The 25,789-nt window shown below is 44.2% G+C and overlaps 1 protein-coding gene across 4 annotated transcripts in view; it reads left to right on the top strand.

Moving 5' to 3' along the window:
* RAI14 (retinoic acid induced 14) overlaps positions 1–25,789 on the top strand; it is a 139,554-nt gene that overhangs the window by 10,674 nt on the left and 103,091 nt on the right. For 3 of the 4 annotated variants that reach the window (XM_034657031.1, XM_034657027.1, XM_034657030.1), the window contains exon 2: positions 11,935–12,015. In XM_034657031.1, coding sequence (XP_034512922.1) covers positions 11,980–12,015 — 36 coding nt within the window. In that variant the 5' untranslated portion in view covers positions 11,935–11,979. Of the gene's footprint in view, positions 1–7,490; positions 7,589–11,934; positions 12,016–25,789 lie in introns of all 4 variants that reach the window. The other variant, XM_034657029.1, reaches the window with a different exon arrangement.

The following is a 25,789-nucleotide window of genomic DNA, read 5'->3' as shown; positions in this document are numbered from 1 at the left end:
CAGAGCAGCAAAATTGTGGTTTCAACAAAGACAACGGCCCTTGGAATGAACTTATGAGCGAGTTAAATCCCCTGGTGAATGCTCTGAAAATCTTCCAGCTGTCGCTGGCAAAAAACCTAGACCAGAAAAATCTAGACCAGAGCACTGGTCGAGTTTGCCTAGAAGTCCGTCAGTCTTGAGTGACATGAAGTTGTTGGTTCATCTTTCCGTCTTCTGCATGTGGCAGAGTGAATCTTTTAAACCACAGCTTTCTTTATCATGAACTTAGAGTATTTCCTAGATCTGAGTTGTAGGATTTTATGATATTAAGTGAACATTAAACATGATGACATGGTGACATACACAGTTTCTGCTTCATTTTATGCCTGCCTTGTTCGTAGTAACACCAATGTGCTGTTATGGCTAAATGCATGTTCTCATCACAGTCTTTGAAGGGAAAACCTAAATCCTCACTGCCTGATAGATACATGAGCAAGCCACAAATATGAGCCACATAGGTCACCTTCACTTTTCTCATAGCAAAAGAAATGAAATTAATTGTAATGATATATTTGATTTTACCTAGTGTATCCAGAATATTATCAACACGTATTCAGCATAAAACTTCTTAATGATATCGTTGGCATTATTTCTGCAGAGTAAGTATTTGAAATCTGTTCTGTGTTTCCCACTTAGAGCACACACCAGTTTGCACCAGTCACATTTCAGATGCTCAGGAGCCACAAGTATTGGATGGCACTGGTCCAAACAATATGTCACTTCGTGGATCCTGTGACCCTAGTGCCACCTGACACGGGGAATGCCCTCAGGAAACACATTGAAGCTTCCCTGTGTTTTTACCCAGTTATCTGGGATTTTGTCCTTAGCATTCAGCATTTCTTTAGAGAAATAGAATAGCTTTATCAAAAACCGATTACACGTGATACAATGGACATTTGTGGTTTGGGTTGACAAATCTGTATCTTTCTGCTTTTGTGCAAGTGCACTGATCTACATAGATCTCTTTTCTCTTTCTCATACGCGGGATTGTGTATGAGTCACATTTCTCCGTCCCCTGTGTACTTGGCCCATAGTTGCTATTCAGTGCATATGAGCAAATAAGACAGTATAGGTTTCTTATTTTTCTCCTTAAATTGCAAGTTCTTGCATAGCCATGATATTTGAACTCCGTGACCCCTCCTAGCATCACATACAAGGTATGTGGGTTTGTGGATGTGTGGGGCATTGGGGGGGGACGTGTTTAATCTTTGATACTGTTAATGGAAAGCATTCCCATCTTTCACGTGAATGCTGTTTGCTTCTTAACCCTAAACACAGAAAGGGGTTGGAAATTGAAAGATAAGAGGTTCAGGGTATTGCTTTCAGTTAATAGGAGTTTGTCTTCACGAGGCAGGAGGTTCTGGGGCCCCCATATGGCACAGGCATGGAGCAGGCTGGGGCTGCTGATGGAAGAAGATTGGAAAGGCTTTTCCACGCACCCTGCCAGAGCCGTAGTGTGACAGATCCAGGCTGGCATAGCCCCTGGGGTATGGCCTTGATTGAGCCACTGTGTTCGCTGCCTCTTGCAGGTGTCTTGTTTAGAATAAATTAGGATGAGTGACAGCATGTTTGCATGTCATGTCTTTGGTATTCAAGGATTAACTGCCTGGAGGATTATCCTTGGGCCTTGAGGTCTCCTGGTCCAGCTGAGCCCCAGCCCTGCACCCCTTACCCAGGGCAGCTTCCCCATTGTCTACTCCTCTCCCCTTGTTCCCTCCTATCCTGAAGGTTTTCCTTATTCATCCTTCTTAACCTCAGCTCGGTGAGCGGCTTCCTTGTCTCCCTCCCGAGATCCCCCTCAGTTCCGTGGAACCCAGTCCCCTGGAGAGCAGAGGAGGTAAGGTCTACCTTGTTGGCAGCGTGGGGTCTGTCTACAGTGGCTTTTATTTCATGAGGGTTTTAAAATAGTTTAACGCTCTGCATTCCCAGGTTATGGTGATTCTTGTCATTGTTGGCTGGTTCCTGTAGGAGAGTCCAAGAGCAGCGCATGCTCTCGGAGTGGAGATAGCCCAGAAGACCCACACTGGGCCGGCTGCAGAGGTCTTCTGGGGGTGACTGCAATGGGAGAGGTGAAGAGTGGAGGGGGAGCACGTGGGCTGGGGGTGGGTCAGGGCCTGCTGCCTGAGGCAGAACAGACCAGGGAGCAACCGATCACTAAATGAAGTATAAAAATGCTCTTCCTTACCGAGGGGCTCGAGGGGGGACATGGTGTAGGTCATCTGTTGTGTTCAGCCAATTAGACTCCAAAGAGTGTGTTTCACTTCTGTAGGTCCTTGAAGTGAATTTAGCTGCTGGCTTCGGAAATGAGCTGACTAGACAGAAGTGCAGGTCACCATAGGGCTGTTGACGTTCTAGGCCCCCTTTTACTGGGGCATCTGAGATGACAGCCTAAGGAAGGTCCAGGAGGTGAGAAAGATTGTCAGTGCTCCTAGGTGGCGAGTGACAGACACCTAGCTTGGGCTGGAAGAGGAGTGTCTGGGACCCGAGATCCTCTGCCAAAAGGGTGTGGCCCCTGCAGGACCTCAGGGATCCCTGGAACCAGGAGTGTCCTTCGTTCCTTTTCTTCAGCCAGCTCTCTGCACAGGGCTGGGATGGGTGCCAGGCTCACCTTTCCCCATTTCTCCACCAGAGAGGAAGGTGTTTCCCTCCTTCTCTCCCTCTCACCCCTTCCATTCCCCCCTTCCTTTTCGTCTCTCTTCTCTTCCTCCCCTTTCCTCTTCATCTTCCCTCCTCCTGAAAATCCCAGGGGGTGTCTCCCAGTAGCCCTGTGGGAGACACATTCCCATCCCTCAGGGAACAGCTATGGCCAGAATACAGCCTGGTTGGAGGGACAGTGTTTCTAAAGGAAGTGGGGTACGGTTATCAGAAGAAGGCAGGCCACCAAGGATTGTAGGTCCATTGCAGCCTGTAAGGTAACGACATTATGTCGAAGGAAATGAAGAGCCCTGCCTTTGCATGAGCGGGCAGCCCCTCTCGAAACATGCTTTTCAGTGCAAAAGGTGTTTTTTGTTTGTTTGTTTGTTTGTTTGTTTGTTTTTAAAGCATGGGAACGGGACCCATGGGCAGAAAGAGCTGCTGAAATATAGTTTTTTGAGTGCATGGTGTTCAAGTGTTGTCCAAACACGACAGTTGGGGCAGCAGAAATAATTCTGCGCTCTCCAACTACCCTCTACTCCTGCTCCGAGGCCATCAGACTTCATGGAATCTGTGATTAATGTATTTTCCCCTTATTCTGGAAAGTATTTGAGACACTGGTTGTATGCCAAACAGAGCCATTGTGATCACTACAATGACATTTCCAACATTCCAGAATGTGGGAAGTCCCGAGTCATCCCGAAACCAAGTCAAAGAACCAATGAAATAGGTGGTAAGCCAATGTTTGACACGTAAGTCTTTCTAGAGTAAAAACACAAATTAAATATAACCGTAAATGGAAGCTACCTTCTCAATTCCCCTAAGGACATTTGTCACTATTTAAGTTTACAGATGGCCCTCCTTTTCTCGTTTTGTATTTGACATCTTCAAACATCGCTTCATTGAGTCATGAGTATATTTCATAAAATTGACCAATTTTGGTCCACAGTTTAATGATGTTTGTCAACGTATAGTTGTACAGTCATGACCACAGTCCAGTTTAAAACCACTTCCCTCCCCCCAGAGACCCCTCATGGCCATCTGCAGTCTCTGTTGCCACTTCCAGACCTAGAGGATCACTAATCTATTTTGTCTCTATAAAGTGGCCTTTGTTAGACACGTCCTGCCGATGGAATCTTATGACATGTGATCTTTTATGTCTGACCTTCCCTTAGCATGGCGGTTTTGAGTTTCTTCCATGTCGCAACGTGTACTGATAATTCGTTCCTTTTTAGTACTGGGTAGTATTCCATCGTGTTGGAAGGATGTTTTGTTTACCTAGCCGATGGCTGCTTCAGTAGTTCCCGCTTTTCCGCAAGTATGAATACTGCTGCTATCCACATTTGTGTGCAACTTTTTGTGGACATATGTCTTCCTTTCTCTTGGCAAGATCAAGTAGGAGTGGAATTGCTGGGTTGTGTGGTAAGTTTATATTTAACTTCATAAGAAATTGCCAAACTGCTTTCCGCAGTGACTTTTTCCTTTCCACGTTTTATATTTTCACCACTAATGTTTGAAGATTGGACCTTTATTTTTAAACTTGATCCATTCTTTTGGGTTTCAAGGTGAGTGAAACCCAAGGAATGGAGTGGGAGGAAGCAGCCAAGGTGCCTAGCATATGTGCCTTACCACTTGGGGTTGATTCTTAGCTAAGTGCAGGGCAGCTTTTTCTCTGGAAAGATGAACATAGTCGTATGTTTAGATGGTGCTGTTGATATCGACATCAAAGATTTAGGAACGTAGAAAAGGAAGGAAATTTAAAAATCTAAAAATAATCTCAACGTGAGGGATAATCACACGGAGTTTCTTTGTCCTAGAATGATTTTTGTATTCCAGAAGTAGTTTGTCTTGATTAATTAAGCCCGTGCTTTTTAAATTGGGTGGATTAAGGGTATGAGGTAACTTTGGGGCTTTTCTTTGGGTGGGTTTGCTGGAGCATGGGAGTAGCAGATTTGACCAACCAGACAGTCATGTTGCCGGAACCCTGGCCAATTTTGCATCAGTGCTGCTGGCCCTGACTGATTCATGCACCTAGGTCGGTTATGGTTGATGGCAGGTTTCACTTTAAAAAAAGAATGGTGTGTTTGTGTCTCAAGAGAAGTGTCATCCTCTGGATAACGGCAAGTTGTGACTATATTGAGGGAGATTAACATTCTCTAAGAGAGTTTTACCACATGATTATTAGGATACAAAATCTGAATGACATTTACAGTTTAAAAAGAATGTGGTCATTTATTTTCTTGGGGGTGAAAAGTGAGATATTAGTGTATTTTAGAAAGGATTCACTGCCAAAACGAAACTATTGCTCATGTCTTCCCTCCCCCCCCCCGAAACTTTTCCCTTTCTTATCATCTGGGTAATCTTTTAACAAGCTGCACCTTAGTTCATAAAGAAGATGACATATATAAAAGCACCCAGCCCATAATTAATGCCCGGTAGAAGTTGCTTGTTTCCTCATTCATTTACTTATTGATATGTATCTGGTTTGCTGAATAAATAAGCTTCCTGAGATGTAATCGTAAGGCGGCTTTCTTCACTATCCCACTCTAAATTTTATTCATTAAAGTTAGTATGTCCCTTGCCTCTGGATGAAATCTAAGACTTCAATTTAAAAAATACTGCAATTCCAACTGCTAAATGACCTTTTTAAAAATTGAGGTATAATTGACATACATCATAATACTAGTTTCAGGTGTACAGGGTAATGATTCAATATTTGTGTACATTGCAAAATGGTCCCCACCGTAAGTCTAGTTGGCATCCGTCACCATGCATAGTTACAAGATGTTTTTTCTTGTGATGAGAACTTTTAAGATCTACTTTCTTAGCGACTTTCAAATACACAGTACGGTGTTACTAACTAGAGTGACCATGCTATACCTTACATCCCCACCACTTACTTCTTTTGTAACTGGAAGTTTGACCCCAGTTTGACCTCATGATCCCCTGCAGCCATTTCACCCACCCTTCACCCCTGCTAAATAGTCTTAATTTAGAACTTAGAATGCCTAGTTTACATAATAATAAGTTCAAATACGTTTTCAGAGAAAAGATCTCTCTCTCCTCACTTTCTCCTGGCATCTCGCTGTCGCCTTGTGTAACTCCCAGGGTTGCAGTGGTAAAACTGGGGGGTGGGGTGGGCGTGGTGGGGGGGGAGATCCTCCCAGTCTCTATCCACCCTGACCCTTTTAGACTCTCGATGGAAGGGGTTCAGGAGTTCTGTTACCAGTTTTGAGCTAAATGCTCTGAAAATCTGCCTCTGGTGCTGGTCACTTACTTTGGAATGAAATCTCGTTTGTTATTTTTGTGTTTCCAATTTAGTGCTTAGTGTCCGTTCATTCATTCACCGTTCATTTGTTCAGCCATGGTGAACTTTGAGTGTTGACCATGGGGAGTCTTGCCGAGGTTCAAATTGAAGGGTTTAGACGGATTTAAGATGGACTTTTTCCTTCCTGAGCGGCTCTTTGACTGGAAGTGGTAGAATGTCATGCAAAGTAACAGAGCAGGCGTGCTGATTTGGGAGAACCCAAGGCCTGCTCCTTAGCTCTCTTATCAGGCTGGTAAGATCTCTGTCCTGAGCACTGGGCCCCCGGGCTTCTATGTGGTGGTCCTTGTTCTCTGTTGACTATTACATTCCATTATTCAAAATGGGTGGTGCTCTGGGCTAAGCTCAGCATGGGGTTGGGAAGGTGCTGCTTGAGGAGTACAGCCCAGAGCAGAGGGCAGGCAGGACAGTTTAAAAAGGGGCAATCTGGTAAGACTTCATTGACCAAATGAGGTGGTTTTTTCTTTTCTTTTCTTTCCTTTTTTTTTTTTTTTTTAAACTTAGTGCTTTTGTGTGTACATGGTGAAATCGAATCCTATTGCTTTCACTCAGATCCCAGTGCAGCTAACCCAGCGCATTTGGGACCAAAGAGGACTTTGCTGAGGTCAAAGGTGAAGTCTAATGGCTATTTAGGCACCTAACCCGTATCTTTGTTCTACACATTCATTCATGAAACATTTATTGATTGTCTGCTGATGGCCAGTGACTGAGTATAAGCAAAATGAAAATCCTACCCTGAAAATCCTTCATCCCAAAGTAAGCAAGCAGCCTGAGATGCACAATTTTAAATTGCTGAAAACTGGTAACGGGACTCTTGAATCTCTCACTCACGTTCAGGTTGTGAAAGGGTCAGAGTGTGTGGAGACTGGGGTAAGATTTTTCTTTGGAAGGAGCCATACAGTGATTCCCACCACATCTTCTCAATCCCCTGAGAGAAGCTTATAGGACTGCTTACAGAGATTGGACCAGTGTCTGACCTTTGCAAATCTACGAGACCTGTGCCCTATCTTGTGGGAAAGCAAGATGCCCTTTCCTCATCAGCTTGCCCAAATCTGAGTTTCCTTAAGGCCAGTTACACCCATGAAGACTTGTCTGATTTTTCCCAGCCCTCAACGATTTCCACTCTGCATTCCTGCAGTGTTTGACACCTCATGATTGGATGTCATACCCTTGGTTGGTTTCGAACCCTCCACGGTGTCTGTGGAGACTTCTCCTACCCGAAACGTGTGTTTTCCATTCTGTCTTACTGAGATAAGTGCACATCTGCGGTGGATGAAATCAGGGGAGGAGGGAGCAGTACTTACTGGCCTCTGGTTCCCGTTTGATGTTCTTTATTCCAGAAGCCATGACATAGTCTAGGCACAGGAGAGACGTCAAGCAGCTTCTGACCCAGGGAGCAGTTTGGGTGGCAGGAGGTGCTGTGTTGTCAGGGTCAACTTATTGGGAAAGTTGACCTGGAGAGACCTTTTACAGAATGTATTTGTTTTGCCAGGTTGAGAGAATTGAATGTTTATACAGCTTCTGGTTAAAATTCCATTTTTGTTGCAAAGAGATGATTGTCTGAGGAAACAAGCACTTGAGGGAGCAGAGGTAGGTGCCGGCGAGAAGTATTTTAATGTTAGTTCCTTACGTTTGTTCAGTGGACATTGTTTTTCATTCCACTCCTTTAATCGCTGCAGTGATTTGGGGGGACTGATTGTAAGCCCCTGCCTTCTCGGACACTGATGTATTCTTGTGATGGAGGCGAATGTACACGTGTGTACAGCGGCCATCTGCCTCTGTGAGTTAGTATTGCTCCTAGTGGCCATGGGGAGCCAGCTAGTTGCTCTTCTGGAATTTCGAGTGTGGAGGGCTTCCCCCCTCCCCAATTTTGTGAAAGATTCAAACACATCTGATGCTTGACCGTCATGATCTATCATACCTACTTGGACAGTGTCTCTAGTCAAAGTGTCAATTGTAGGCCTAATATCACTGAGTCTAGAACAGTGTTTTTCTAATCGAGTTGAGCATCCAAACCACTCAAGCAGTAAAAAACAAAAAAACAAAAAAAACAAAAAACCAGATTTCTGAGCTCCACCTCCGATTATGGATTCGGAATACTCGGCTGTCCAAGAGGACACTCCTGAGCTGACAGAATGGGCAACGTCACCTCATGAAATCATCCTTGGGTCACACGTGGGGCTGGGAGTGGGCGTCATTTGAAGATCGAGGAGCTTTTAACCACGTCAGTTGGATGGGTTGTGGTAGGAAATAGCTAAGTAAAGAAAATCGAGCAACCCCATTTTAGCGTTAAGGTCATTGCTTGCTAACCTTTGTTCCTTTGAAGTTCTTTTTCAGTTTGGTCCAGAGATTTCTAGCCTGGAATTTTCCTAACTCTAAGGATTAGAGAAGGTAGTGGAGATCATGTGTGTATATATATAAATGGAGCTTTGTTGGGCTATAACTCACGTGCTTTTCAGTTTACCCCCTTGAAGTGTAATAGTTTTGATAAGTTCACAGGTTATGGAACCATCACAACAATAGATTTAGAAGATTTCATCTCCTCAAAGAAAACCCCGTATTTGTTATAAGTTATTTTTAATACTCAAGTCTAACTTTCATAATAAAGCTTATACAGGCTAATTTCAAGGTTTTTTGAGTCAGGCTAGAATTATAGCCGATAGAGGTAGCTCATGCTTAGCTTTGATTGAGAGTTACATTATTTTTAAAGGGAAAATGGGTTAATAAACGCTGTTTTTTGGATTTGGCCTTTCAGATGAGAGGGCAACAAGGTCATGAATCTCTGCACTGTTCCGTCCTTACTAGTTGACTTGTTGTCACATGATGACTGGTGACCAGCAATGGGAGCCATATTTCAGTGACTTACTAGGTCTTTTTTTCTTTTAAAGATTTTATTATTTATTTTAGAGAAAGCACACAAGCAGGGGGAGGGGCAGAGGGAGAGACTCTTCAAGCAGACTCCCCACTGAGCATGGAGCCCATTGTGGGGCTCGATCTCACGACCCTGAGATCATGAGCTGACCTGGAATCAAGTGTCAGATGCATAACTGAGCCACCTAGGCACCCCAAGTGACTTCTTCTGGATTCAGCAGGCAAATATTAGTAAACTAATATTTCTGTTCTGTGGATAGATGTGCTTTATTTTTGAAATGGGAGTCCTTTCAACTTTTCCCATGTATGTATAACCCTTCACCCTCTTTCTGTACCATCCAGTTTAGGCTGGGGCACAGCTAATTCACCTCCACTGCTGCTCTTTTGAACTAAGTTGTCTTAAGTGACTTGTCGAAGGACTGCTGTCAGTGTAGCCTAGATTTACTGATAGGTGTCACTTGTCCTCAGGATAGGCTGTAGCCCAATCTAGGCTTTGGAAATTTGGATTTGGGAATTGAAGCTGTGAGATTCTAGCGGACCCAAGGAAGGCAAGTCCCTGATTTCCTCATGGGTCTTCTTGGGGAAGAGAAGATGCTGGGGCACGCAGAACCCAGCATAATGTCAGGGATAACTTGCTTCCCATTCGTCATGGCTTCCAGATGTTAGATTCTTCTGTGAATACCAGGAAAACAGTGACCTATTACTAACTTTAATTACCCCCCAGCTATAGTTCTTGTTTCTAAAATTACTATTCTGTAGGTTTCCAGTACCTCTTTACCCTTGACTCCTATCTCTATCATCTGGAAATTATACCCGTGGACCACCCAGCTATCTCACACCCAGACCCAAGACTCCAGGAAGACATTCATTTCACAGCTAATATCTGCCCCTGGGAATTTCTGGAATTAAGTGCTTTATTTACTTAATCTTCTTCAAATAAGAGTTTGCATGTTCTCACTGCCATAATTAAAAAAAAAAAAAAGCCAAAGACAAGCACTCAAGAAAAAGCACAACACCCACAAAAACCCCCATGACCTCAAATAGAAATCTTACCCACCATTGCCTAAGACTTTGTGTTCTCCAACGGAAGGAATGCTTTGGGTGGTTCCACCTTGGTGGGCTGTGCAGTTTGTGGACTATGAAAGCCTTGGCTTCTCTTTTCTCCCTTTCCTGTTATATGGATTGGGCTTCTTTCCTTGGTTATTGGCACTTCACCCAAAGGTGGAAGGAATTGAACTTCAAGGCTGATTGCCATTTTCGTGGAGAACTGTGAGCCAGTGGCAGTTTGGGAGTATCTGATTACCGTTATTTCTACTTGGATTCATCAAAATGTGGTTTGCTTTGACACAAAGAAGGGCTGTTGTATAATCCAGCACAATTTTGACAGTTAGTTGTATTCCCTGCTTCGCCTTCCTCACTTCAAGATTCTCAAACCTCAGTGTGCGAAAGATTCAGCCACGGAGATGCCTGGGCCCTGCTCCCTGCAGTGGTTTCCACAGGATGTGGACAAGGATTTTGCATTTAGCCAGTTGTCCCCAGGTCCTTCTGATTCAGATTAATAACTAGCAGCCAGTGGTGAGAAGCTGTCTGGGAGTTTGTGGTGTTCAGGTACCAGCCCAGCCTGTGATTAAATACTTGGCAATTAACAAGGTCTAATTATAGCGTGTATGGTTTCCAAGGTAACACGGTCACTCCTGCCCAGGCTGGGAAGATTGAAAAGGACCCCAGCAAGGCTGCAGTAATGGTGTGGCCTCTAGATTAATGCCATCGAAGTGCTTTATGATTGACTGGGTTTTTGCGCCATTCATCCCAAGCCCTGTTTAATGACAGCAGCAAAAATGAAAGTAAACAACATTAGAATAGAAGCCAGAAAGTCTCTGGACAACATCTGGAGGCAGTGATGAGCACATAAGGAGGGATGAGTATATTCAGTTGCTTGTATTTTTCCCCTTCTATCAGTTTAGTCCAGAATAAGGTGGGGGAAGAGCAGGAGATGACCTTGAAGGGCTTTTGAAAAATAATAGCCGGCAGCGGTGCACACTGGAATGCTATTCCTTAGCGCTTACATGGATCTTACTGTTAAAGTTCACCTTTTCTCACTTTGTCAGGTGAGGCCTGAAGTGACATTTATTGAGTGCTTACTCTGTGCTGGGAACTCACACCTAGATTTTCTTGCCCTTTGGACCTAAATGCAAAATGTTCCACACTCTGTAATTTTTTTTTTTTTTTTTTTTTTTAGGGCATGTTTCCTAATGTCTGGAATCTGAGGGACTTACCCTGTATCAACAGTTTTAACTTTTGAAGGGTGACAACCCCTTGCAGAATCTGGTGAAAACTAGGAACTATCTTCCCAGAAAAAAATTACATACATATATTTTTTAAAAATTACATTCACTTTCCAGGGGACCACAGACCTCCTCAAGAAGGTGATTTCTTAAGACTTTGCCAGCACCAACTGGGAATTGCTGGGTCCCAGGAGGACCTTGGGGGTGGGGGAAGGGAGCCTTTTTCATTGTTTAGAGTGGCTTCCTGCAGAATGAGGTATTTGAAGAGGGAGGTTTTGTTGTTCCTGGCATTTTTTACTAACTGCCCTGTGCGTGCATTTAGGAGGAAAAAAAAGAAACCACGCTGAGAAAAATAAATAGGGAATGAATGGCATCTGGAATATGAACTGTTTTTCTTATCATTCTTTACTATTGTGGCCCTTCAAAAGGAGGCGATGGTGTAATTATAACCTGAGTAGCACGTATAGGAATCCATGCGTCAGACAGGTACTCTCTTTTGTACTTGTCCTACTTTTATCATCTGGGAATTTGGGATAAAATTTAAAGTTTTGGTGAACTTGAGAGTGTCAGAAGGTTCTAGGGACTATATCGTGAGTGGAAATAACATATTCTTTACCGCTTCTTAGCTTCTAATTCCGAACACTTTTCCTAGCCCTACCCCAGTGGCCCATGGCCAAGAAGTTGTAATCTCATCAGGAGGGAATATCTAATATCTGTAGGGTTTTATTTGGAAACCTAAATATTTAATTTCTTTTTCTTTTTTTTTCATTCTCTGCTTAGGTGTTGAAAAATCTCTAGAGCTTTGGAAAGCTGAATGGACTAAACATGAAGAGCTTGAAAGCCAAGTTCAGGAAGAGCGACGTAAGTACGCGGTGACTCACCGTCTGTCGGCCCCACGATCCCTCTCCTGGAGCTGCAGGACAGCTCTCCACTCCCACCGCGATAAGGCACTGGGTTCATCAACTGCAGGACCCAGAAGCACTCTGGGCCTCCGCTCAGGGTGGCTTTTGTGAATGGCATGCTCTCGGTTCTTCTCTGTTGGTGTGAACAGCTTTTGAAAATGACTTCTGTAGTCCTGGGGTCTGTGCCTTGGAGAGAAAGAAACAGTCAAATCAAACATCTTAAGGAAAAGACTCAGTAAAAATCTCAGCATTTCTAAAGTCCTCTGAATCTGATTCAAAATGTCATTTTTGGAGGAAGCTAGTCTCGTGAGAGTAGTTAAGGAATTACATATTAGCTTGGTTCATCTTTGGGTTTAGGAAACTTTTTTTTTTTTTTCTTTAACTCTCTGTTAAGGCTATTGTGGTAAAACAACAGTTCTCTTGCTGCCTGCACCTTGACTCCCTCTGAATTCCAGGCATTCTTACTCATTTGTTATACATCATACAAGATTTTGGATGGGAGGAACCAGTTATGATGTGGGGGATTGTGAAACAAAGTCTCCCAGAGGAGAAACTGGAGAGAAATAGCATAGCAGGATTATACACATGCTATCTTAACACAAGGTCACCTTCTAAACCCTGCTGGGACTCTAGTCTTGTCCTAGCTGTGCTCCAGATGCTTTGGGCAGAATTGTTGAATGGGAGAAATTCATGGCAGTATATCAGATGGAAGCCCAGATATGTCAGCCCTCATCCGGGGCTTGCTTGGCTCTCCTTTAACATGAGGCAATTAAAGGTGAACCTGGATTTTATTGTTTCGACATGAATTATATGACAGGTTGACACACCCCCGTTTTTAGAATAAATGGTGGCTGCGACTTTTATGGCTAACATGTTGTATGCGCACACCTCCTTTTGGCTGAAGCTTATCTTTTGAGACTGCATCATGACATGTGACGTACTGCCCTGATAAGGCCCAGACTAGTCGAGATGCTTGTGGGGTGGTTGCAAATTTTTGTCTCGCTTCGCGGTTAGAGCTAGAAAGGGATTTTAGGAAAAAGTTGGATTTTTACCTTCTCATTCTTAAGGTAAGTTAAGTGGAACTCAGAAACTGTGAAGTGACTTGGCCAGAGGCATCCAGTTTGCCTTTGGCCACTGAGAGCCTTGGTCATCTGACTTCCTTAGCCCCTTGCCCCTGCTGCTCCCCTGAGAAACCCCCTTCAGCCTCCCCATCTGCTGGCCCTATGATACCCCAGCCAGCAGATCTCCTGTGGCTTTCAGTGAAGAATGAAAAGTCAAGGAGATGGAGAGCGGATGTGGGCTTGTACATCGTGTGACCACGTTAATAAATGTCTTTTCCATTCTGGGGGAATTTGAGTAGCTTCCATTTATACAAGCTGAGATTATTTTAGCAAAATTTAATCAGTCTAGAGTTCTGGGATATATGAACAGGGGCAGGGGGAAGTGACACACACATAAACTTTTGGTTTAAAAATTGAAAACTGGCGGCAGGAGGGACGGTGTTGCAGGAATCTAGATTTTTAAATAAAAATGGAACTATTTCCGAGATTAAAAAAACCACAAGAATAACACTGTTAAAAGCTGCTGGGATTTGGCAACAGGAAGACTGTACTTTTGGAAGTTGGTGCTAAGAGAAGAAACGTTAGGGGCGCCTGGGTGGCACAGCGGTTAAGCGTCTGCCTTTGGCTCAGGGCGTGATTCCGGCGTCATAGGATCGAGCCCCACATCAGGATCCTCCGCTATGAGCCTGCTTCTCCCTCTCCCACTCCCCCTGCTTGTGTTCCCTCTCTCGCTGGCTGCCTCTCTCTCTGTCAAATGAATAAATAAAATCTTAAAAAAAAAAAAAAAAAAAAGAAACGTTAGAGTAACAGCTTGGGCGCCTAGAGCGAAGATTGTTATCACAGGGCCAGACAGTATCAAATGGCTTTGGATATTTGATGAAAATATCAGATTTTGGGTCCGTTTGTCAGTTTGTTTGTCAGCCACGTGATGATAACTAACCATGAGGAAGGATTTACGTCAGGGACTATGCCAAGCTCATCGTGTGAAATTCATTGAATCTTACCAGATACCTTAGGTGGTAGGTATTACCACTAGACCCATTTTACAGATAGAGAAGTGGAGACCTAGGGAGGTATGGTAACTTACCTGGGTTCTCAGAGCTCAACTTTATAACGTCCATTTTTCTGCCATGGCAGCCCAATTCCAGAGCACAGTTTTCCTGAAAGGAAATTTGGATGGAGATTTGACTTTGGAAACCGTGTAATCCAGGCAGGAGCTTGAAAGAGTGACTTTGGATCTAGGTTGGCGACGTTGGGCAAGTCTCTTACCTTCCTGGTCCTCAGGTTCCTCCCCTGAAAAGTGGAGAAAATCATGTGAGCCTTACAAAGTTGTCGTGGGGGTTAAACGTGCTGATGTATGTAAAACACACAGCCTAGGGCCTGGCATTCAGGAGATGCTTGGTAAATACGGACTCCTTTCTCTTAATCTGAAACCCCTGATAAAAAATAGGTTTGGGAAAGTGTCTATGGCCTGGAGGGCAGAATAACCTGGTAACGGCTGCTGCCTCTGAGGAGGGAGGTGGGGCAGGTAGAGGAGGTAGGCTTGCTTTTCAATGTGTGCCTTTTGGGTTGAATTTTTTGGTATGTGCACATACATGTCACATACATGTCACTTATTATGTGAAAAGCAAGTTTTAAATGGTTTATATTTAGTTAAATGAGCCAAACTGGAATTTTCTTTACCTGAAGTGAGTGGTCTCTTTCAAAGAGCGAGCCTAAACCATCAACCATCACATTTTTGCTTGTCTTTGTGTGAGGCTGAAGGGAAGAGACGGAAGAAAGGGCTCTTTGTATTTCTGGGAGGTAAGAAAGAAGAGGGACCGCAGATCATGTTTGTGCTTTCATAAAGAGAAGGCAGGTGACCCGCTGGTATGATCACATTGCAGCCAGCCTCTTCCTGGGAGGTCTGCAGCCAGATCCGTTTGAGGCCATTGAGAGCAAAACCCAGGAGGGAGAAAGGACAAGAGTGGCCCAACGGAGGCCCCCGTGGATGGCCGCAAGGTCACTGTGCTACTCCAGGACCACCACGCAGATAGGGATTTAATCCAAGTGTCCTTCCTGGAACGCTTGAGTCAGATGGCCACCGAGTGAAGAGCAGGTGTATGTGAGTATCACAGGGGGATGAGCCCGCCTCTCTGGGCTGTGTTTAGCTACGGTCACTGTCCAGCTGCTTTAACCCCCATGCATACTTGGGAGCCTGCAATAACCCACAGAGGCCGGAGAGAATTACGGAGCGGAACACTTGCCCTTCAGCAGGTGATGTTTTTCAGTTCACATGTGTAGCTTTATCTTGGGCATCCTTAAACTTGGGTTAGATACTAGAGAGCACAGAGGAGAAATGTGAGGTATGATTCCTGTCTTGAAGAAGCTCACACACCAAGACGGGAGGAGAAGAATTACATGCAGGAAATAACAAAGGCAAAATACAAACCATATATAATATAGGGAGTACAGGGGGCCTTCCACAATGATGATACAATGAGTTGTTAAATTGCAGCATCTGGATGACAATGCCATCAGTTTTCAGAGGGGTGGAATCGCTGGAAATGGAAGAAATTGGGGGAGCGTTACAGAGGGCGAGCTTCTTCCCGGGCCTTGACGGTTTGGAGCACTGTTTGGGAGCGCAGGGGAGGGCAATGCTGGTGAGCCAGCCTCAGAGCACAGTGCAAGGCTCTCTTTCAAAAACTTGCCCTTGACGTGCAAAGCAGTCATACTTCAAGAGCCCAGGAGAGAGCCCATGGCATGGCTGAGTCTTTTAATAAAAACACTATAAATTTTCACTCTCATTTTAAAAATGGATATACTTCACTTTTATGCTTATAAAACGAGCACAGGGTTTTAAATCCTCATTATTTATATCTTTTACGTCTAGAGTTTGAAAGTGGCTTCTTTACCTCTTTAAATATTTGCAGCAACCAGTACGTGGTTCCACATGGAAAAATGAGCTGTCATCGTGAGAAATGAGGCCAAGAAGGTTGGGATTTCCCTTTGTTAATAAAACGCTCAGGCTTCTGGAATTTCTTTGTAAATGCCAATTTTTAGTGCCTTGAGTGAAATGGGTGGAGGCTGAGGGATGGGAAATGGAGTTGAAAGATCTTTGTAACAAATCTTGAGAAATGCCTCTCAAACATGATTGAGGCCTTCAAAGTTTACATTGTGGGTGTGTGTTTAATTTTATGAAAGATTTGTTCCCAATTATGTTTTTCACTGTAATAAGGAAGCAGCGGACATTCCATTAAAAAAAAAAAATCAAGGCAGCCTGTTAAAATGGCTGGCTCCATGAGAAATTAAATTGGTGGTATTTTTTTAGGTAGCAGCTACTAACGATTGTAGTTTTCAGCCAAAGGAATGCACACACCCCGTGAATCTTGAGGAACCAGACACATCCTGCTCAGACAGGAGTTTGAATTTGTTGCCCGTTGAGAGACCTGTTCTTAGGAAGGTCGATAATCCACATCTCTGCCAAGGTATTTTTTTCAGGGAGTTTGTGGTCATTTATAGTAAGGTTTTACAGATGCCCAAGTCTCCCTCCCCCACCACACACACACACACACACACACACACACACACACACACACACACACAATGGGAATACTTAAAATCCAACTCATTCTGTTGACAGAAGAACCTCGGCCAAATCTATTGTAAAGCTAAGCCTCTTTTTTTAGTAGATATAATGTCAAAATACATCGGAGATGACCTTTTTGGGTGGAGATATGAGACTCTTGCAAACTTGTGGAGAGAAATTCGGTCAGGTTTGTGTCATACTACATATTTTCCAGGTCTTGTCAGCCCTTCTGAATGGGGAATCTGCCTGCTGCCCCATTTCACCTTGTGTTAGTGTCCTGGGGTTGCTGTAAACACAAACCCAGTGTCTTGAGCCACTGAAATGTATCACCTCCCGGTCTGGAGGCTATGAGTTTGAGTTCAAGGTGTCAGCAGGGCTGGTTCTCGGGAGGGCTGCGAAGTCGAATCTGTTCCAAGGCTCTCCTGGCTCCTTGTGGTTTTCTGGCAATCACTGGCTTATAGATACATCATCTGTTCTCCACTTTCCTCTTCACATGGCGTTCTCCCTGTATGCATGCCTCTGTCCAGATTTCCCCTTTTTATAAGGACTCAGTTCTGTTGGATTAGGGCCCACCCTACTGGCCTCATTTTAACTTGATTACCTACCTCTGTAAAGACCCCATCTCCAGATCGGGTCCTATTCTGAGGTGCCTCAGACTTCAACTTATCAGTTCTGGTGGGGAGTTAGGAAAGTGGGGGACAGTGGGATACGTTTCAACCCAAAGCATACCTCCTTGCTTTTCCCCAAGAGAAGTTTCTCTGAAGCTTTGCTGCCCTCCCACCCCAGCCAGCCTTTGTGCACATGACTTCAGTGCCATAGTTCCTTGTGGATTATTTTCAGTGTCTAATAGAGGGAGGCCAGAGTATCCCGTTTTTAAACATCTGCCTAACACATAATATGAATTGGAAGAGTAAACGTGTGGATCCCTGACCTCCTACAACAGAAATAAGGAGAAGAGTTCTCCTTTATTGAATACCTGCTACATGCCAGCCACTGTCCCAAGCCCTTCACCTGCTCTTTACCGGGTAATGCTTACCAAACTTTTCCCAGTAAAGACCATTTTTATAATAACATTTTGCAGAGGATGAAATTAAGGTCAAGGGAAGTTAAGTAGCGTGCCCCAAGTCACACATTTGATGAATGGCAGAGAGATCTGAACCCCGGTTTTTCTTGCCACCAGAGTTTGTGCTGTCGACCGCTGCACACACTTGCTGACCCAGGGCATTCTCCTTCCTAAATTCCAAAGCTTGAAACTGCATGGGATAAATTCTGCTCTGTTGCCCTAAGCACAAAGACCCAGGCGATGATTTCGCTTCATACGAACGTTGTCTATGGTGGCAGAGCTCACCCACGTTAGTGGCATTCCTGTGGCAGAGGGGAGGATCTGGGAAAATCTTGGGTTGTTTGCTTCCTGGGAGGCAGATACACTTTGGCCTTAACTTTTAAAGCAAGAGAGAACAGATGCTACTTCTGGTCTTCTACTGGAACCGATTAAAAATAGGTGTATTTCTAAATAGAGCCTCTTTGCTGGCTACCTGGATCACAGCCTCGTTCTAGCTCTCCCAGACTCTAACTCCAGGAAATCTTGGTTAAACCTGATCCATTCCAGATGCAGCGGGAGACGATTATGAAACTCAGAACCTGGCCCCTAAACTGGGGGAAATCTGAGAGTCTACATAAGCAGTGAATCGTGCAGGTTATTACTTCTTACCACTGTATTCTTAATGAATTACCTAATCATTTGGAGCTCTTGCTGACCTCGATGTTGTTTGTGTGACAAATTCTCATATGTAACTTCTTCTTGGGAGTGAAAGAGGAATTGCCTCTAGATTCATCCCGTGGTGCTTTTCAGTTGAGTTTCCACCCAAAGAGCTTGGCTGTATAGAGGTGATTATTTTCACTTCTATGGCAGTCGGTGTCCACATTAGCTAAAGGCCCAACGTATCTATAAAGATGAGGTGACTAGCCTTGACTTTCCTTTTGAGTTCCTACCTCCTTTTAAAAAAACAAGGAAAGTCCACATGTTTTGATCAACTTGATTGCCCACTTCTTAGGGTGGTTTTTATTGCGTTAATGAAAAATATTTTAACTTTTTGGGAAGTACTGTCCAAAAGGATTTCATTTTTATTTTCTTGGGAAGCCAAATGATCTGATGGTCTCTACCTCCTGCTTTTTCCCCTGAGCTGCTCCGTAGGCTGGGGAATGAGGAGATTGATAATGTGGGACTAGAACCAGAAAAAGTCTGAGGAACCACATGTTGCCCTTGGATGGGTTTATTCTGAGATGTATTTCCCAATGCTGACGATGTTGCTATGGCAACTTTTCAAACTGGGGCTACTGTTTTGGTGGGTTTTTCATAGAAGTCAGTGAATTCATGGTGCTGTCCATTCTTTGAAGGGTTGTTTCACAACTGAGAAGCTCCAGGGTCCTTCTGTGAAGGCCAGTGGACATTTTTTATGGTATGGGGTAAGCTGTTATAACAAAATACCCTGAAATCAAATGTGATAGAAGTTGTTTTCTTCAAGTTTCAAGTACTCCAGGGCCAACAGGATAGCTGCGCTCCATAGATTCATCCAGGGACCCAGATCTTTCTATGCTGTCCTTTTTGCTACCCTCCAGAGCTACACCGTATTGCAGTAGCTAGTTGCCACACGTGGCTCCTGGTCATTTGAGATGTGGCTGGTCCAAATTGAGAAATTCTGTAACTGTAAAATATACACCAGACTCCAAAGGTATAGCACCAGAAAAAGAATGTAAAATATCTCCTTAATTTTGTTTTCATAATTCTGTGACTGAAGTGCTAATATTCTGGTCATATTGGATTAAGTAAATATAAACATTCATGTCACCTCTTCCTTTTTGTTTTTTAAATATGGCTCCCAGAAACTTGAAAGTGTCGCGTTGTAATTCTTCTGGACAGAGCTGGTCTAGGGTGCTGTCCATGTTGCATATTTTTCTGACTCCTGAAGACCTGAGTAGAGTGAGAGTGGAGCACAAGCATTTTCCTTTTTAAAGGCTATGACCCTGGAGGTGCACAAATCCTTGCCCTCCCATGGAACCGACTGGAGCGGAATCACATGCCCCTGCCTAGCTGCAAGGGAAGCAGGGACTATTTCTTCTAGCTGGCAGCCACAAAACCAGCTAAATCCAGAGAGTTGGGTCGAACAGACACTGGAGAAGATGAACTCAATGCCATGGTTGAGTTGCCTGCCTCCACCGCCACCCCCCACAAAAGATTTATCGAAATCCTAACATGCAGTGCCTCAGAATGTGACCTTTTTGGAAATAGGATCTCTACAGAGGTAATCAAATTATTTTTAAAAATGAGGTCATTAGGGTAGGCTGTAATCCAGTATGACCGGCGTCCTAATAAAAAGCAGAAATTTGGACACAGAGCCAGACATGTAGAGAGGGAAAACCGGGAAGGACACTGGGAGAACACCGTGAGACTGTGAAGGCAGGGACATGGATGACGTACGTAAAAGCCGAGGAATGCCAGAGGTTGGCTGCAAACCGCCTGAAGTGAGGAGAGAGGCACGAACAGGCCTCAGAAGGAGCCAGTCCTTCCGGCCTCTTGATGTCTGGCCTCCGGAATGTAAGACAATACATTGCTGCTGTTTCAGCCATCCAGTCTGGGGTACTCTCTTGTGGCAGCCCTAGAAAACGAAGCTACTCGGCCACGGGCAAGTTGCACGGCAAATTTCATTTGGGAGTTGGACGAGAAAGGTGTGCCAAATGTTCTTCGTTTTGATTCGTTTTACCCCAGAAGGGAATAGTGGTTGCTACTTGCCAATTCCCCATTGTCCTGTTGGTGCAAGACTGTTGCAACGTGCGGTTTCAGTGAAATTAAATGCCTTTTCCGGGTTAGAAATGAAAACTGACCTGAGCATTACCAGCTGGTGACATTAGTTTATCAATCAGACTTTTTCTTTTGAGTCTAATCATATGTCCGGCGGCGACCTGCCTTGATAAGATAGGGGATTAACGGGGGCCTGATTAAGTATACTATTTTGCAGCCAGCATTTTGGGATTGCTTATACAGCTAGGAACTGTCAAGACCTGATCACACCTTCATAGGAAAGTTTGGGAATGAGGTCAGTTTGCAATGACCCGTTATAAACTCAGTTTTAGGTTACACTGAGTGCGTGCATTCAGTCAACATGCAATTTATGAAACGGAAAGCTGAGGATTCTTGATCAGTTTCCTCTAACCGTATGTGCCGCTTTGACCCTCAAACTGTGGGACTTAGAATTCTGAGCAGAACTTGAGATTTGTGCCCCAAGAACTTAAAATAGTGGCATTTCTATTTCGCAGGCATATAGCTTTCTTGATAAAACCTAAGATCATATTTTTTTTTTCTGCAGCTGCATTCCCCTCTTGATTCCTATCTGGTTTATTTTTTATTCTTTTCTACTGCTTTTGCTTGCAAAGCCCTATCTTTGTCTTCATGGGCTTGTTCTGTTGGTTATTTGAACCCAAATTCAGGGCACGGTATTTCACCCAGTTAAAATTTATTTTGTTTGATAAATCTGTTGCTCTAGTTTTTGCATCATTTTAAATTCTGATTCTTGTAATCACACTGAGTCATCTACAAACTTGGTAAGCATGCTTCTTTAAGTCATTAAAGTATTGAACAGCTCTGCCTTCAGAGATACAGATCTATATAGATATATAGTTATATTTTATATATCCAAATAATGTGGATTTAGGCATTGTCCATTGTCCATTTGGAAGGATGTCAATTTGTGTGTGTGTGTGTGTACATGTATACACAGTGCTGTATATCTATGTGATGACTATTGACCTCCTTCTAAATGGATAATGCCTTAGTCCATATTCTGTGGGTTGTAGCCGACCCATTGTACTCTTTCTCAGTCCTGTTTTCTATTTTGTCCCAGTTTTATTTCTTACTGCCTATGTGATATTGGGCAAGTTATATAATCTCTCTGATCTTTGGTTTTCTTATCTGTAAACCAGGGTGACGCCAGCCCCTCCCTTAGCATCATCATGAGAATTAGGATAAACTCTGGCATGTAGTAAATTCTCAGTAAACGGTTGCTAAAGTTATCGGCTACCCCAGCGCCTGGTAGCAGTCAGGTCTTCAGTAGTATGTGATGAGTGGTCTCAAAAGTCAACTCTCCACACCACCAGGACTCATGTGCGTGAAACAGATAGAGCTGTGCAAGGCTTGTGTCCTTCACAAGGACATCAGGCGTGCAGGTGATAAATCCCATAGGAGTTTCACAGAGGAGGTGAATTTGGGGTTGGGCTTCTTGATTGCGTAGGTTAGGATTACCAGAGGAAACCAGTACTGCTGGGGAGGGGGTGCTAACCGAGGAGGAAGACGAACGTGGACAAAGAACAGGAAATCAAGTCAGATGACAGGAGGGATGGACTGCACAGCATTGAAAGCTGGGGGTGAGTGGGTGAAACTGAAGACTGAGGCTTAATGAAGATTGCATTTTGGGCAGAAGGACAATGGGGGTTTGAGAGACCAACCAGAGGAAAGGGCCAGGACCAGGGTGAGGCTGGGGTGGGGGCTGCTACGCGGGGCGGGGAGGGATGTGGTGCTTTGTGTGGGTGTAGATGAGGAGCAGGGAGGAAATCTGGATTCCTGTTCCTACACCAGGGCCACACCCTGTTCTGGGCATGCCAGCCAAGTGTAAGTGACCCTCATCTCCTGAGAAATCTGGTGTGGGCTTATTATTGTATTTGCATTTCACCATGCAATTTGGTGGGAAGAGATGGCAGGAAACTTTAAAAGAAAAAAAAAATCTACTTGATTAAAAAAAAGACTATTTACTTAACATTAAAATGCACTTCTGTGTCGGATTATCTGAGCAATTTAGCAAATTGTAATTTATTCCTCTTTATTAGGGAATGGCCATTCTTATCCCCATTTTACAGATGAGAAAACTGACCTAGTAACTTGCTGTGTTAGTACCAAAGTAGTAGCAGTGGAGCGTCTCAAGCAATGAAGATGCATTGTTTTCACAGTTCTGGGGGTTGGACGGGTGAGCTAGAGGTGTGAGGAGGTGTGAGGCTTGAGGGAGACGCCGTTCCATGCCCCTCTCCGTGCTTCTGGTGGCTTGTGGGCAGGCTTTGGTGTTCCTGGGCCTTCATCTTCCCGTGGGGTACTCCCCGTGTGGGTCTGTCTGTCCACATGTCTGCTTTTTAGAAGGACAACCGTCCTGTTGGGTTAGGAACCCACCTCTTTCCAGAATGACTTCGCCTTAACTGGTTACACCTGCTGCGACCTTGTTTCTAAACAGTTGGGAGGTGCGCTGGGTGAGAGTTGAGACTTCAACAGGAATGATGGGATTCAACCTGTAATTCATTCCTAACACTTGTCCATATCCCGGAGGGAGAGTAGGAGCCAGGACTGGTGCTGGGGGACACTGGCTGCAGAAGCCATACCTGCCCCGGGGGCTGTGTCGCTGCTGTGCAAAGGGGTTTGCCGGCAGGGATTTAAAAAAAAAAAAACAAAACCCACTATCCCAGCCAGCCAAGTAAAGGCCTGTGATTGGATTTCAGAGTCTCCTCTACAATTTTCCAGTGGCAACTGACAGGTGATAATCATGGGTAAACTTTGACCAAAACCTGTTCCAGAGGAGCCAGCGAGCCAGACGCACGGGTTCGTGTGGGAGCCTTGGTGCCGGAGATAAGAGCTGGGTGGAGAACAGGCAAAGCAAAGTGGTCAGACCTGTTTTGGGGAGGGACGCGCCATTGCCATCGGAGGACCTCATGCAGATTGGACCCTGAGACTTAAGGAATGTTTGCACTGTTTTCTGGTGGGAAAATAACAAAGGGTATGACTTAGATTTGGTTAGTTGTGCTTGTGAAGGTCTGGTGGCTCTGTGGTGGCTCTGGGGCTGGGACAGGTGTCGGGGCCCTGGCTGTGCTCTGCCAGTAGTGGGAAGGTGGGTGGTTTTGTAAGCTCTGGTGTGAGTGTTCAGCAAGTAAGTCCCACCACTGTGGGAGTCTGTAGATTCCTGCCTTTTTCAGTGTAAAGCCACGTCTGCCCTTCCCCCACAGTGAGCGTGTGGCTTTGAGTGGCAGGTGGCCGTCTGGGTCACGATAAGATGAGATCATGGTCCCTGCTTAGTCTGCAGCCTCTCGCCCAGTTCTGGATAACCAGGCGCTGTGCGTAAGAGCAACATGAAAATACTGACAGTTCATCGTCACCCCTCATTCCTCCAGCCCCTCTTTGCTCAGTATTTACTACTCTCCCCATGTCATGGGCCTGAAGCAAAAGGGCAGGAGGATTTTCTGGATGGGTTCCCTTTAGCATAGTCTAGTGTCCTCTCCGCTACTTTGGATTGTATTATGGGACATTGGCGAGTATTATTGGAGGGCCTGGCTTGTGTACATCACGTTTGTGTACTTGTTTTGTGCCCAAACTGTGAAATGATTTTGTATCCATAGCTCCTTAGCTCAAGTGCTTTGAGAGCCACGCTAAGGAGACCAGCCATGAACTTTGGTGTAGGCTAATTAACTAGCCTGTGTGCCATAGGCAAAAATTATCCAGATTTAAACCCAATTTACTGACTGGCATTTGTGTCCCTTTGGTCACAAGGGAGCCTGAGTATTATTAAGAGCAGGGCTACTTGTTACCGGAAACAGAGCAGTGCTTGGGCCCTGGTTATGATGTTTCACCCTCATTTAAAGGATGCTGGGATTCTTATTCAATTTTTATGGGTCAGTGACTCAATCTATGAGTCATTTTGCTAACGTTTGTCCAAAAGATTCTGGACAGCTTACTCCTAGTTTTGAAAGAATTCTTCAGAAGGGTCAAGTAAGCCCTCAAGACAGACCCAGGTCTCCTGTTTAGGCCCCAGGTAGAATGTAGTGACTGTTCCTTGTCTTTGAGATTCTGATACTTTCTGGCCCATGGTGAACCCTGCTTACACATTTCACTTTACCACAGACCTGTGTTTTGTAAACAATACTATCGGGTTAGCCCTGGTTACAAATTTTGGCCTGCTCAAGGGAAACTGTGTGAAAGAAATCAGCTAAAATGTGGAGGTTTTTTGTAGTATTATTCATATTAAGGAAAAAATGGAGAGTAATTCATATTTTGCAGGAGTGGGCAAATACATTATTTTACGTCCATGGAGAAGAATGTTCTAGAGTCCTTAAAAGTGTTAAGCTTAAATTATGTAGCAACTGGGAAAGTGCATATGACAAATTAAGTGGAGAGAGGTTCAAGTTACAAAATTATATGACATTATAATTACAACGAACGGGAAACACATGCATATGGTACATATCAGCACTTCTACTTAGAGGAACACTGAGGAAATAGGAAAGGGCAAAAATATTTCGTTTTAAGGGTATTCACCAGAGCGATACTTTTACATCTATAAAAACTGGGAATCACTTACGTATTATAATGAAGCCACTGGCTGATGTATTTTTGGAGTACATATTACAAAGCTATTAAAAAGTTGCAGAAATCTTATTAAAGCGGTTTCCTGTGTTATTATTAAGGGATAAAAGCAAGTGCTAAACATATTTGTGATGTTTAAAAAATTTTAATGTTTTTTCTCTTCCTAGAAAAAAAAATCTGGAGGATATTGACAGGGATAAGAGGTCTCCAAGGGCAGATCCAAGTTTTGGGGAGCCTGCAGTTTATACAAAAATATATGGGAGTCCTTGTTTAAAAAAAATACCAAAAGATTGTGTGTGTGTGTGTGTGTGTGTGTGTGTGTGTGTGTGTGAGAGAGAGAGAAAGAGAGAGAGAGAGAGAGAGTATGAGCATATTTCTAGGCCTTGGAGAAACCCAAACACATGAGGGGCCCTGAGGTTTCAGCATCAGAAGCTTCGGGTACAAGGGTCTAAAGGGTCTAGGTCTACGTTTCTGCATCTTCTGACCTGAAAGTAAGAGGAGGCTACAACTGGTGGCATCCAGCACATCTCTGATCCCAGCAGTTACTTTTTAGGCCCCTTTCTGATGTAGTCACAAGCCTAGTAAGTTGCCCTAACCAAGGAGACTCTTAAGAGAATGTGTGGTGGTTCTTTTCTTTTCATTAAGTACATTTATCTTTCCTATAGTTCTGTCGTTCTCCATGTGTGATGCCGGGACCATCAGCGATCCTGGAGAC

The sequence above is a fragment of the Ailuropoda melanoleuca genome, chromosome 3 (genome assembly GCF_002007445.2).
Source record: "Ailuropoda melanoleuca isolate Jingjing chromosome 3, ASM200744v2, whole genome shotgun sequence".
In the NCBI taxonomy this organism is placed as follows: Eukaryota; Metazoa; Chordata; class Mammalia; order Carnivora; family Ursidae; genus Ailuropoda; species Ailuropoda melanoleuca.
This window is presented reverse-complemented; position numbering and strand designations above follow the sequence as displayed.